This window comes from Schistocerca piceifrons, chromosome X (genome assembly GCF_021461385.2).
Source record: "Schistocerca piceifrons isolate TAMUIC-IGC-003096 chromosome X, iqSchPice1.1, whole genome shotgun sequence".
NCBI lineage: Eukaryota > Metazoa > Arthropoda > Insecta > Orthoptera > Acrididae > Schistocerca > Schistocerca piceifrons.
In genome coordinates, this window is record NC_060149.1 from 758,596,596 (window position 1) to 758,611,350 (window position 14,755).

Here is a 14,755-nt window from a genome sequence, read left to right on the forward strand (position 1 = left end):
GTGATGAAGATATGAATAGCTGAAGGAATGTTATTCTGATTGCAATGTAAACCTCAATCAGCTTCCTGACAAAGAAGCCATGGAGAAAATCCATAAGCATAGGATGAACAACTATACATCACATAATTATACTTAAGAGTTACAATTTGAAATGTTGAATGTTCTGATTGTAACAAACCACTGATACTCCACACAGTGATATAATAATCATTATTCAATGAATTGACATTGCCCTTATGACAAACTCATTTATTTAATTATTACATTTTCTTTACATAACATTAAACCACCTTTCAACACACATTACAAAGAATTGACATCAAGGGAAATCTCTTTGCCATTGAACTGATTGATCGTACTAATCCATCAGTAAGTAGATACATTCCTGTGTACCTGAAACATGAAACAATATTGGAGCTTTCTCATACACAAAGCACTTGTTCTATATTTCATTTTTAAAAACACAAGAATTGGGAAATAGGCAACAACTGAAGAAACCAGAGCACCTTACTGAAATTATACTGGCTAAAATAAATGAGTCAAAGTATTATACAGAGGCTATTAATTCTGTAGACCATGAACACTGGAGAAGAGCAATGGAGGAGAAATGACTTCATTGCTCTTCTCCAGTGTTCATGGTCTACAGAAATAAGAGCCTCTGTATAATTCTTTGGCTCATTTATTTCAGCCAGCATAATTTCAGTAAGGTGCTCTGGTTTTTTCAGTTGTTGCCTATGTCTCAATTCTCCTTCTCTACAACTTTCTTTTGTTGAAGTGAAATGTTTATATTAATCTCTCGGCTGTGTACTATATCTATGTCTTTGGTTGGTGTCATAAAATAAAGTACATGAGTCTTATTATAGCAACTACATTGTGTGTATGCTTTATGTAGTGTACTTTAGTTCTTTACTGAAGTTTCTGCAACAGGTTATGGGCCCAGTACACGATTCAAGAAAGGAATTGGGTATTACAATTTTACATTTCGTGACGTGAGAAATGTGTTAGCGTGTGTTGTGTGCTATATTCATATTGTTTGTTGCATATACAATATAGTTCATATTGTATATACGAGAACAACTGCTGCATTTTCCTCTTGTGGAATTTTTTTGGTTGTAAGTCTGAACGTTTTAAGGGACTGCAATGGATATTCATGGTATAGAGAGGCTGTGTGGGGCTGAAAATTGGACTATTTGGAGGTTTGCAGTTCAAATTTTTTTATGTGCATCAGACAGCGCATACAAAGTGTGTATTTGCTTTGCCAGTGGATGCAACATCAGCACAGATAGATGTGTCTAATGCTCCTCTAAAAACATGGGACAAAGCTGATAGTGCAGCGAATCAGATTATTGTTAGAACTGTGGAAACAAAAGTCATTGGCATTGTTGGTTGCATGTGAGACTGCATGGGACAAGCTACATCCCATGTTTGAATGGAAAACAAAGCAAGCTGCATATTCTGTTCAGTCAGAATTCCTAAATTTTTACAAGAGTTCAGGCGATGACATGGTGACACATCTTACTTGCTTTGAAAACTTAGTTCTTCGAATGCAACAACACAATGTGAAACCTGATGAATCATTGTTAATGGTTCGACTACTTGACACACTGCCTGACAGTTATGAGAGTCTGTGACATTCATGGTGAACAAGATCTGAAGATCAACAAACACTAAAGCATTTGATGGACATGTTAACTTCTGATGACAGTCGTCATGCTTGTTGGAGGGAGAAGTGAGACAAGGTAGTTGCACTTTTTGTTACCAAAGCAAACATTAAAAATGCTGACTGCACCATTATGAGGAATGTTACTTTGTCAAACAAATACAAAAAGTCTACAAACAAAATGAAGCTCAATATTTCAGTTGTGGTGGATTTCGCCATACTAAAAAAATATGTCCAAATGGGAAACACAAGCAAAAAAAATCATCCACAACCAAAATAAAAGTAATTGCCTAACCAGGCTTTGATTAGTGAAGTAATAAGTGCAGAATAGAGCGAGGGCACATGAATCGCTGATTGTGGAGTGACGAATCACATGCTAAGAAAATTGAGTGGTATGTATCATTCACTAAGTTTGCAACACCACAGCAGATATGCCTGGGCAAATATTCGACTATGAACACACTAGGAAAAGGGACTATTTATTTTGAAGCTTCTGTCAATGGAAAATGGAAGTTATGCCATATGGATAATGTTTTGTATACTCCAGAAGGGTGAAGAAATCTCTCTTCTGTGTCATCTGCTATGGACAAGGAATTGGACTTTTATTCATTGAAAGACAAGTGTGAGTTCCGAAACAATGGCATTGTAAATGCATGTGGCATATGTAGTGGCAACCTACTGAAGATGTTGATTCAAGTGACAAAACAAATTCAGCCTTGTGATCCTGAGGTAAGTCTTCCATCAAAGGACTCTCTGCAAATTTGGCATGAACACTTGGGTCATCGAAACAAATGTCATGTCCAACAATTCTTGAAGCAGCATGGTGTTGAAGTTGAAGATGCTGGTGAAGAATTATGTGAGGCACGTGTTAAGGAGAAGCAGCATCACAGCAATTTTCAGTTATGACAGCAGCATGCCACACAACCTGGAGAAGTGATTCATGCTGATCTGTGTGGACCTATGGAGTGTAAATCGCTGGTAGGAACAGAATATTTTCTTTGCTTCACTTGTGACTTTTCAAGACTACACTTGATATATTTTCTCAAGCAGATGTCTGAGACTGCAGAGAAGATTGCAGAAATGGTGAGTATTGTGAAGAATTTTTGTGGTCAACTACCAAAAGCATTTCAATGTGATGGTGGACGAGAATTTGATAATACTGAAGTTAAAGATTTGATGAAATTAAATGGCATACAACTCATCTTTACAAATCTTTATACTTCAGAGCAGAATGGATGTGCTGAGCGCACTAACAGAACAGCTGTGGAACTGGCTTGGACCGTGTTGCAAGCTCGGGGCCTGCCTTAGTTTTTGTGGGTAGAAGTAGTAAAAGCAGCTGTTTATGTGTTAAACAAAAGTGGTAAAAGTCATGTGGATGGCAAAACATCTTACGAGGTATTCACTGGAAAGACGATACAGCTAAATAAACTTCATATTTGTAGAATGAAGTGTTTAGTTCATATTCTGAAGGAAAAGCTAAAGAAATGGTATCCAAAGGGAAAACCAGAAATGCTAGTTGATTATTCTGATGGCATTGATGGCTTTTGAGTGTGGATTGAATGAGAAAAATGGATTATTTGGAGTAAGGATGCCGGCTGGTGTGGCCGAGCGGTTCTAGGCGCTTCAGTCTGGAACCGAGTGACCGCTATGGGACTGATGACCTCAGTTGTTGAGTCCCATAGTGCTCAGATCCATTTGAACCATTTTTGGGGTAAGGATGTTGTTTCTGAACCTAAGAAAACTGGTACGACAATGGTGTTACTCCCAAGTGAAGCAGGCAATTAAAAATTGAAAAATTATAAGATGCAAATGTGTTTAAGGAACCTACAAAAGAAAGTTCTAGTGAAAGAGATATAGGCAACAATTGAAGCCCATTACAAACCGTTCAGTTTGTAGAAGTAATCATAAGGCTGATGGTCAAATTGACTATAATGAAACATTCAGTCCTGTTGCTAGATACAATACAATTAGAGCAATTTTGAGTGTTTCTGCTAGGGAGCAACTTCAGTTGGCACAATTTGATGTAAAATCTGCTTTTTTGAATGACTTCTTAGAGGAAGAGATATATATGGAGCAGTCTGAGGGATTTAGTGATGGACCAAATCGGGTATGCAAACTTCATAAAATATTATATGGACTAAAACAATCTCCAAGGTGCTGGAACCAACAGTTATAGGACTTCCTACTAAATCTTGGGCTTGTGGAAAGTAAGGCAGACCTGTGTTTGTTCTGTTGAGAAAACTGGAATGACAAGTTGATGGTAGTTCTATATGTTGATGATGGATTAATATCTGCAAGTAAGAAGAAGTATATTGAAGTTTTCCTAAAGGAAATTCAAGATGAGTTTAAAATTACTGTTGAGCCAGTAGGGTATTTCTTAAATATTAATGTTGTATGTCATGATAATGGATTAATAGAGATTAATCAAGAAAGTTATGCTAAAGATATTCTTCGATGGTTTAACATGACAGAGGGAAATCCTATGACAACTCCAATTGAGCAGTATCTGCAGCCAAATGAGTTAACCAGTGATAGTGTAACTAATGCTCCATATCGAGAAGTAGTTGGCTGTCTTACATATTTATCTGTTGGTACAAGACCCAATATAGCATTTGCAATGAGCTATGTGTCAAAATTTTTAGAGAATCAAGAAAATCACTGGTCTGTGGTAAAAAGAGTCCTAAAGTATATAAAAGTTTCAGTGTCATTGGGTATAAAGTATGATGCTAGCCATGCAAACAGGAGGCTGGAGATACATACTGATGGTGATTATGCCAGTGATCCAGCAAACTGACGCTCAGTTAGTGGAGTGGTTGCAAGATTTTGTAAAGGAGCAGTTACCTGGGCTAGTAGGCGGCAACATTGCATATCAATGTCAACAACATAGTCAGAGTATGTGGCTGCCAATGAAGGGACAAGAGAAGGAATATGGAAGGGGCAAGAGAAGGAATATGGCTATCTAAGCTCTATGAAGAAATTTCACCACTGGAGAGTGTTTTCTTCTTGTTGATAATGCAAGAACTATTAAACTGGCCAAAAATTCTGAATTTCACAAGGGGTCAAAGCATATTGATGTTCACATGCACTACATCCATCAGAAAATTCTAGAAGACCAGCTAGCCATTGAGCATGAACCAGGCAATCTGCAAGCTGCAGATATTCCCACCAAATTTAAGATCATTATTTGGAATGTGTTAAGTACTGCATTTAGCAAGAAAAACATTTAAGGGACGTGTTGAAGCGAAAGGTTTATATTAATTTCTCTTCTGTGTACTATGTCTTTGGTTGGTGTCATATAATAAAATACATGTGTCTTGTTATAGCAACTATGTCATGTGTATGTTGTGCCCTTTAGTTCTTTCTTGAAGTTTCTACAATACTGTACACAGTACCTGTAATACGTGCCAGTTAGAAATTTGGAAAATTTCCAACCCACACATTAAATTTAAACTACTGTTGGTATGTAGTGTCACTGTACCATGCAGATTTTAATCTATCCACAATAATGAATTTTGGGAATTAGCTGCTTTATATCTTTAGAAATTTTCCTTGTCTGTAATCAAGTCGCAGTATACAAACAATGGATTTTCAGTTTTTGTAGCAAACCTTAGGCAAACGTTCTCCTATAGTCTAGTTGCTGCAGATCCAAGTAAGACAATATCATAAGGTCACAAACCCACCCCCAACAAAAAATAGTTCAGTAAATACATTTATATTTTTACATTTACTTATTTTTAAATTTCTTGGAAAACTTTCAGGGAATAAAAGGCTAGGGAATGACAAGCTGCATTTAACACAGACTGCTCTTTTGTTGCTAGCCAATAGAGATGGGATGGGGGTTTAACCAGAAGCAGAGAACATTCCAGCTGGATAAACAGGCCCGTTCACAAACTGACTTTACCTGATGCCAACATCAAACCCGACATGGTTTGTTAGCACACAAGTAGAGCCAGCGAACTGCAGGAAAGTAAGGAAGGCAAGACAGAAAGGGAAAGGTGCTCCTCTTGAGTGTGTGTGTGTGTGTGTGTGTGTGTGTGTGTGTGTGTGTGTGTGTGTGTGTGAGTGTGTGTGAGAGAGAGAGAGATTGAAACAAATGAAAGAAGCAGCATTCCAATTATTTACATGCCTGTATAGCTATAGTCTCCAGAGTTTTGTTCAAAGTCAAGGTGCTAAGTGAAATACTGTTAATGGTGGGTACAGGCTATAGTTCGATATTACATAAAATATCACACTGTTACAGTTGTGAGATTTTGAAATTGTATCATCAGTGGCATTAAGTGACAGCAATATTGATTTTAATTAAAAAGATACCACCTGAAATACAAAGCATTTATATTAACATATGACTAGTTTCAATAATTAAAGCACCATCCTCTGAGATAAAATACTTGACTATCAGTACCCTGTCAATGTGAAATGTAGTATAATATGCATATCATACCATAATTCACATTGCTTTGCTTCTGTCATGTGAAAGACATATATCTTCTCCAGGAAGCAATGTAATGCAAGCTTCTTTTTCAGGTCTGCAAGCAAACTTTGGCCTACCTATGTTTTAAATTATACAGGGTGAGTCAAAAAGAATAATCCGATAAAAAAAAAACACATGATGACTGTTGTGTTATTTGATATGTATGCATGAGCAACTTACCATTTAAAGGAGCAAATTCTCAAGTTTTACATGGTTACTGCTAGGTAGCAACAGGGTGCCCTCCTACTCCCCCCCCCCCCCCCCCAAATTCTTCTAAAAATGGTGTCAGGACAACAGAAAGGGTTTTCTGTTCTATGATTTGCGCAGTGCCGGTCAATAATAACGGTTCAACGTGACTTTTGTATTATGTATGATGTGGATCCTCCTACAGTACAGAGCATTTGATGATGGCATGAACAATTCCATGGAACAAACTGTTTGTGTAAACGTAAATCACTGGACATCCCCAAGTGTCTGAGACAGATCTTGAACACATCCGACATAGTTTCACAAGAAGTTCATAGAAATCAGTTCACCTTGTACCTCAACAGCTCAACGTGCCTCCAATGTCCATCTGGCATGTGTTGTGTTGATGTTTACACATGAAACAAAACAAAATTCAGCAAAGTACAAGCCCTTCTTGAAGATGACAAGGCATTTACTTAACGATCGAGAGCAGCATTGTTTGCTTATAGTTGTCAGTGCTGACAGACAGGCAACACTGTGTGAAATAACTGCAGAAATGTTTGTGGGATGTACAGTGCAGCAAAATTTGGTGTTAATGGGTTATGGCGACAGCCAACCAACGCGAGTGCCTTTGCTAACAGCATGACATCACCTGCAGTGCCTCTCCTTGCTCATGACCACATGAGATTATTGCAAAACTATGATCTGATCAGATGAGTCCCAGTTTCAGTTGGTAAGGGCTGATGGTAGTGTTCGAGTGTGGCATAGATCCCACAGAAACCATGGATCCAAGTTGTGAATAAGGCACTGTGCAAGCTGGACGTGACTCGATAATTCTGTGGGCTGTGTTTACATGGAATGAATTGGGTCCTCTGGTACAACTGAACCGATCATTCACTGGAAATGGTTATGTTTGGCTACTTGGAGGTCATTTGCTACCATTTGTGGACAAATTTTTATGGGTAACAATGCACCATATCATTGGGATACAATTGTTCACAAATGGTTTGAAGAACACTCTGGACAATTTGAGCAAATGATTTGGCCACTCCAATGACTCAACATTAATCCCATCAAAGATTTATGGGACATCATTGAGAGGTCAGACCATGTATAAAGTCCTGCACAGGCAACGTTCTCATAATTATGGATGGCTATAGAGGCAGCATGGCTCAATATTTCTGCAGGGGACTTCCTATAAGTTATTGAGTTCTATGTCATGTTGAGTTGCTCCACTACGCAGGGCAAAAGGAGGTCCAACATAGTATTAGGAGGTATATTATGACTTTTGCACCTCAGAATAATTAGCTTCTCACAGTATGGGCTCAGGAATATCTTTTTGAAACACAATGCACCTGAAAGCATGAGACTAAATGTGCACAACTGTTTTTAAAATAAAGAGATCTATGTATACATCTGTAACCTCACTCCCCAAAATGATGTGAAGTACATAACAGAGGGTACTCCCATTAGCCCCGTATCAGGTTCTCCTGCCATTCCTTTCACTTACGTCTCTGTGTGCTCTGTAATAGTCTGATTTAGGCTATAGAGCCCTACAGGAACAATGCACAGTCCCTGAACTATCTCTCTACATTTTTCACTTAATGCTGTTGCCTGAAACATGATAAGTAGGCTTTTATGGGATAGTTGATGTCTATCTTCAGGCATCTGTCAGGTCAGGTTTTACAGCATTTCCATTATGTAACTTTAAAAAACATTTTAATGGAGAATAGAACAGTGATCTACATGGAGCACATGAAAACAGTTTTGACCATAACTGAACATTTTCTAACAAATTTCAACCAGTTTCAATCAAATAGCAACCACCTTCAGATACAATAAAATAGGTACAAGGTATATTTCCTTCTATATTGGAATTGTACTTATGAATCAGTGTATATGGTCTTCAGACTGTCTTTCTTTCAGTCACTTTTTAACTGAAATCAGTTGCAGTCTTTTAATAAATGTTCTATTCTGACCAAAACTGTTTTAAGTTTAATTTTAAGAACTTTTTGTGATTCTCTCTTGTAAGTCAAAAATACCTGGCACAATTAATGCCATCATTCTCTGTAAACAATCAGCATTCCCTTATATATGTGAGTGATTTCAGTTGTGACTCATTGAATTTGTTGTTATAGGATACTATGCTTTTGCATTTCTTATCCCTCCTCCTCTTTCCTTGCCCCCCCCCCCCCCCCCACCCCTTCATATCCCGCCAGAAATTTGCTGTTTCAGGCTAAGCAGGCTGCACAGAATAAAATGACAATTAAGAGCCACACTGCACATACTGGTTCATTTAAAAATCAGTCACCTAACTATAATTTCCTTTCCCACTTTACAAATATTGTAATTCACTTGTACCAAGGCTGGGATTCGAACACAGGTCACCTGTTCGTTAGGCAGACATGCTACCTCTTCACCACCTCGGCACAGTGAGTTTACCCAACTGCATGGGCAAACCTGCAAGCCTCCCTCCTAAATCCTAATTCCCGTTCACTCCTCAACCACCTTGGTGTTCCTAGTTTAGGGGGAATACTAAATGGGCTGAGGCATGATACGGAACTGGGACTGAGGAGCGAGTCACGCCAGGGTTGTGTGAGCAGCTGTGCAAAGGCACTGTACCAGTGTGGCATAGCGGTAAGTGCATCTGCATAGTGAGGAGGAGACCCAGGTTCGAATCCCGACCTCAGTACAAATTTTCATTTGTCACTTCAGTATGTATATGTACACCATAGATGTGAATCTAGTCTGAGCTGCTGGTGGTAGTGGCCATGTGTGTATGTGGTGTGCTTGGTTGTGCGAGTGTTGTTGTATGTGTTTACATTGCTGAAGAACTCTTTGGCCAACAGCTGTAATGTGTAACAGACTTTCTGTTGTGCCTGTCTGAAACTCGATGGGTCATCTTAATGTGTTGCATGAGTTTGTGTGCATGTTGTCTGATTCCATTGAAGACCCAATTGGCCGAACGCTCACTTTCTGACAGTCTTTTTGCTGTGCCTATCTGCAGCTAAGCATCTCCACTATAAGGTGAGTACCGACTATCTTTTTCATAACATTATTACATTCCATCCTGGATATTCTACTGTTTAAAGAACAACAATTATTTGCATCAACAGCTCCACATTTATTTTATAAGAAAATAATAATTAGCACACCACCTGGGTTGTGGGAAATCTTTTTGGTAATATTAATAAGCTATATTAGACATAGAATTATTAAGCTGTGTAAAAAAGTGAATCATCTGTTATTATCTTTGATTGAATATTGTTTTGAATACAATTATGTGGCAAACTCTGGAGGGACTATATCAAAGTCCTCTTTCATTTGTACTACAATATTTAAAGTTTGTGACTGCAATAAGTGAAGGCTTCACAGTATATGAATTCTATAGGTGAAACAGAATTATGATCATGTAGGCATAACTGCTGATTTATGGTGGTTTACATTATCTATAGCATAATGTCCATTTAAGATGATGTAATTTTCACAAATTTTTATGTAACAGTCAATGATACATAGTGCTATGAGTAACAATGATACATGGATATACTGCAGCCATTTTGAAAATTTAAATTTACATCAGTGGAGGCCATTTCTTTCAGTTTTATTTCTATGTTTGTCAAATGAGAAGTTATGTTTTGTGTTAAGGATGAGTATGGAGTTTCAAGTATAGGATGAAGTACTGTACAATGTGTAGCCTGTCACTGTTTAGAAGTACTTAGTTAGTCTGCAACACACACATATCATGGATAAATAATTATCTCATACAATTTATATTATCATTTCATGATATACTGACAACAGTGTTTAATTAATGTTATGAATAAGATGACTGTAACAGTCTGGTGTTAAATGATATTGCCCCTACACCACTATCACCTACTTGTATTTTGAAGCTGCTACCCACGTCATCTGTGGGTTTCTGTGATAACCTTGAATTTCTGCAATTTTGCAATGGCCAGTGTTAGTTGCAAGCTTCCTCAGAGTGATGGAGGAAACAGTATGGCATCTATAATGTTTGAGGCTGTGTCCAACAATATTACTGACTGCAATAAATCAAGGAAACTACTAAGTAAATGTTTACATTTAATTTAAACCATTGGAAAATATATTAAATAAGGATACCAGTCATAATATTAAAAATCAGGAAAGGTGTTTTGAAGAGCTGTCATGTGTAAATTGGTGTTGAATGAACTGTGTTCCCAATATCACCCATCAAATGGATACTGATATTACCACCAGGCGATATTAGGAGCAATTGTTTCAATTTGTTAACCAATAAATGTCATAGTTACTTCTGTCCGTCTGTCCAGAGAAAAAGAAATGGGAATGATGAGAGCGTTTAAGATGTATGAAGTACCCAGATCAACAATTTGAGAGTGCATTGAAAGATGTGCAAAACGACAAACTGAAAAGGAAACTACAGTTGTAAGACAGAAACTTGGAAGGAAAAATGGAAATGAGCATAAAGCAGTGAGGGCCAGGAGCCCCCCATTTGGGAAAGTTCGGCAGCAGAGGGCAAGTACTTGTTGCATTTGATGCCACATTGGGCAACTTGTGCGTCAGAGATGGGGATGAAATGATGATGAAGAGAAAAATCTCCTGCCCCAGAAGGGTACCAAACCCGGCCCCTTGGCATGGCATTCCACCGCACTGACCACTCAGCTTACGGGGGTGGACACTTGGAAGGAAACATGATGACATGTGAAGTAGAGAACGAATTGATCTAGTACTATACAGAAGGGCAAAAGATTATTTTTGGTTTGACACATAAGGAGTTAAAGCAGATGGTGTATGAGCTTGCCTTAAAGAACAATCTGCCTCACCTCTCTTCTAAACCAGAAAATATTGCAGATTAAAAGTGGATTGACTTATTTTTGAAAAGAAATTTTTCCCAGTTAACAACAGGAACACCACAATCATTGACAAGAGCTGGAAACGTACGCATTATTCAAAACAATGTGAAGCCATTTTTCTGTGTTTTAAAAGCAGAGCTGCTAAATTCAAGGTCAAACCTACCAGAACATTAACATACATAAAACTGGAATCACAACTGTCCAAAGCAGAAATGTGAAACTTATTTGTGTGAAAGGAAAATTGGCAGTTTACAATGTCATAGGCAGAAAGGAGATCTCTGAACACCATGTCAGGTGCCGACTAGTATGTCACTCCAATATAGCTATCCCGAGAAAAAAGCAGGACTTGAAGCTAATGAAGGGAGTTCCTCCTTGAGTTATTCCAAGATTTTGTCCATGTCTGTATTACACCTCATACCATGCATAGGATGTAGCCTCTAGATATTGCTTTCATGGAGCCATTTAAAACTTTATATTCAAGAAACTGAGAGGTGGATTTACAGTAACTAGGGTAGAATTGTGACACAGTGTGAAGTAGCTGAACTCATGGACAAAGCATACGTTAGAGCAGCAATCGTGATTAATGCACTGAGTGGTTTTCATGTCACTGGTATCTGTCCTTATAATGACTCAGTATTTACTGAAGCTGACTGTATTCATGAACTGAATGATAACCAATTAAAGCCTATTTCTGAAGCTCAATGTGGGCTTTAAATACTTGCAAATACAAACACATTTGATCTAGCACTTAAGATTATATCACATAGCACTGACAGCCAGATTCAGTCTATTGGTGAGGATCAACCTCAACCCACGTTGCATTCCACATCTGATGCCATCACTCTATCCTATAAACTTTCCCAAGGATGTAAAAGATGTTCCAAAATTTCAACCAGTGTCTCAAAACTGAAGGGTCCCGAGAATATGGTGTTGACTATTTCTTCTTGTAAGAAAAAGCTGGAAATCTTTTATGCTTCTAAACGCACAAACACTTCAAATGAGGCTTCAAGGTGTGGAGCAGCATGAAAGAGTAATTCTGCCAACACTAAGATGAAAGTTAAAAGAAAGTATAAAAGCTCAAGTTCTAACAATGATTTTGCTCACAAACCTTCAAAAGTAGACAAAAAAGGTGATATCAATCTGGAACTTGATTGCGATTCTGTGGATGCTTTCTGTACATTATGTCTTAAGAAGTTTTCTGACAATTTCACTGATGAACAGTGACTTATGTGCTCTTTGTGGTTCAACTGGAATCACAAATTTTGTGATGCAGTGAATACTGAATGGAAATGGTACAAATGTTCTGTCTGTCTCAATAACTACCTCTTAAATTTTCCAATTCTAAACTTTTATCTTCCTTTTAATTTAAATCCACTTACAAAAGCTAATCCAATATGTGCTCTTCCATTTTCAAACAGTGTAAGGGAAACATACTCGTCATTGCGGTTCCTGTCAACCACAAAAAAATGGTTCAAATGGCTCTGAGCACTATGGGACTCAACTGCTGTGGTCATAAGTCCCCTAGAACTTAGAACTATTTAAACCTAACTAACCTAAGGACATCACACACATCCATGCCCGAGGCAGGATTCGAACCTGCGACCGTCGCGGTCGTGCGGTTCCAGACTGTAGCGCCTTTAACCGCTCGGCCACTTCGGCCGGCCCGTCAGCCACATGTAACCACCACAAGGGAGTATCACCATATTGTACATGAAGCACTTCATAACCCTGTCACATTTCACCTGCCATTTGAGAACAAACAAGGGCCTACTTACAACATCCTGTGTTATCCTGCACCATTGATGAGAGACTAGTAGCAGTTGGATTAGGCAATTGCTGTCCCATTTTTAGGCTATCAGTAAACATCACAACACAAACAACTGCATTTGGAAAGATGCTGTGCACAGGAAGACTGGAGTACTGATGAATGGCATTGCATTGTGTTCAACAATGAATTCGATGTTTTATAGAGTCACAGCAGTGTTATTCCTGGCATCACAGTCTGGAGAGCCATTAGGTATGACTTCTGGTTACAGCTGGTAGTCAGTGAGGGAATTCTGATGTCACAATATTTCATCAAGAACTTCCTGCCTCTTCATGTGTTACTTCTCAGGCAACACTCTTGTGGTGCCAATTTTCAACAGGACACTCATCACTCACACATGGAGCATGTATCTATGAACTGTCTGCATGATGTTGAGGTAGGCTACTCTTTTGGCCAGCAAGATTCCAGATCTCTCCCCAATGAACAAGTGTGGGATCAGCTCGGACATCAGTTCCATACCAGTTCCAGTATCAACAATACCAAGGGCTAGTTACAACTGTTGTCCAGCCCTCCCCAGGAGAAGATATAATAGGTTTTATGCGCTATTCTAAACATAGCCAATGCGTACATGTATGCCAAAAGAGATATAACTTCATACTGATTAGTGAGCTCATACTACCAAGTTCTATATCAATTTGAACTCATATTGTAATATCTGAAATAATGTCACATACTGTATCAATCCATGAAGTTTCCTTTTGTTTCTTTCTCCCATTCTTGGTGCTTTACACTTTTTGCCAGGTAGTGTATACTATTTCCAAGTTAACAAAGCACATGGGCCACGTGTTTTAATAAACAAACTTTCATTTTTTGCACTCATGTCACACAGAGTTATATCTTAAGAATAAAAGTGTTTATTACTCTAATGCAAATGGTGAATATAATATGACATGATCCCAAACTATCATTTTGTTGGTATCTCTTCTAACATATATTCACTAATGGCATCTGTCTTGAGTAATCCATCACTGTTTGAAATGAATATTAAAACTGACATCTTTATCACCACAAGAAACAGTATAACTTTATTACCGACACTTAAAGCTTTCAACAGCTCAGAAACATTTGAAATATGCTGCCATAAAACTATTTCGCCATTTACTCCATAACAACAGGTATATCAAGTGTCAATATAAACTTAAATTGTTTCTTCTCCTTCTATACTAGAAATGAATACCTATTTACAAACTAGAACCACCTTAGAAGAGAAGAGAAATATGAATTTGGTATTGCAATACCTTGATGTTGTTCACTTAAACATGCCATACATACACAAAATTTTGCTAAGTGACAAGTCTGAAATGGAAATACAATGAACCAAATATTGCTGAATAAGGCCTTGTTATAAGTTTCAGATTTTTGAACTGGCCTAAGATTATCTTAGGTTCTCTGGAAATTTCTGACATTATCAACTCAGCTGAGTATTGGATCAAATGATTGTACAGCTTACTGAAATGCGCACTTGAAGCACTTGATGAAATTTCCTTCTTCATAGCATTAAAATTAATCATAACATGCACTAGAAGAGAAAGTAGGAGGTACAAGAGTTAAGAACATGTTTCTCATTTCTCAGAGTCTGGTGCTCCAGGATATATGAAGTTGGTAAGTCGAAGTCTTGCCTTATACAAGAGACTAAAAAGTGAAGGAGTATTTGTGATCGAAATAAATAAAAAAATTAACATCCTGTCATTGCCTGAGGAGACATCAAACATAGATCTGAAAAGTAACTAGCAATTTAAATTAAATTATACACTTAA

The 14,755-nt window shown here is 37.9% G+C and overlaps 1 protein-coding gene across 1 annotated transcript in view; it reads right to left on the reverse strand.

The window, feature by feature from the left end:
- Window positions 1-234: 234 nt before the first annotated feature.
- The window catches only part of LOC124723088, a 33,448-nt gene continuing 18,927 nt past the window's right edge, over window positions 235-14,755 (reverse strand). The window contains exons 2-3 of the mRNA XM_047248267.1: window positions 10,201-10,363; window positions 235-393 (exon numbers count right to left, since the gene is read on the reverse strand). Of these exons, the coding sequence (XP_047104223.1) occupies window positions 294-393; window positions 10,201-10,363 (263 nt within the window). The 3' untranslated portion in view covers window positions 235-293. The remainder of the gene's footprint in view (window positions 394-10,200; window positions 10,364-14,755) is intronic.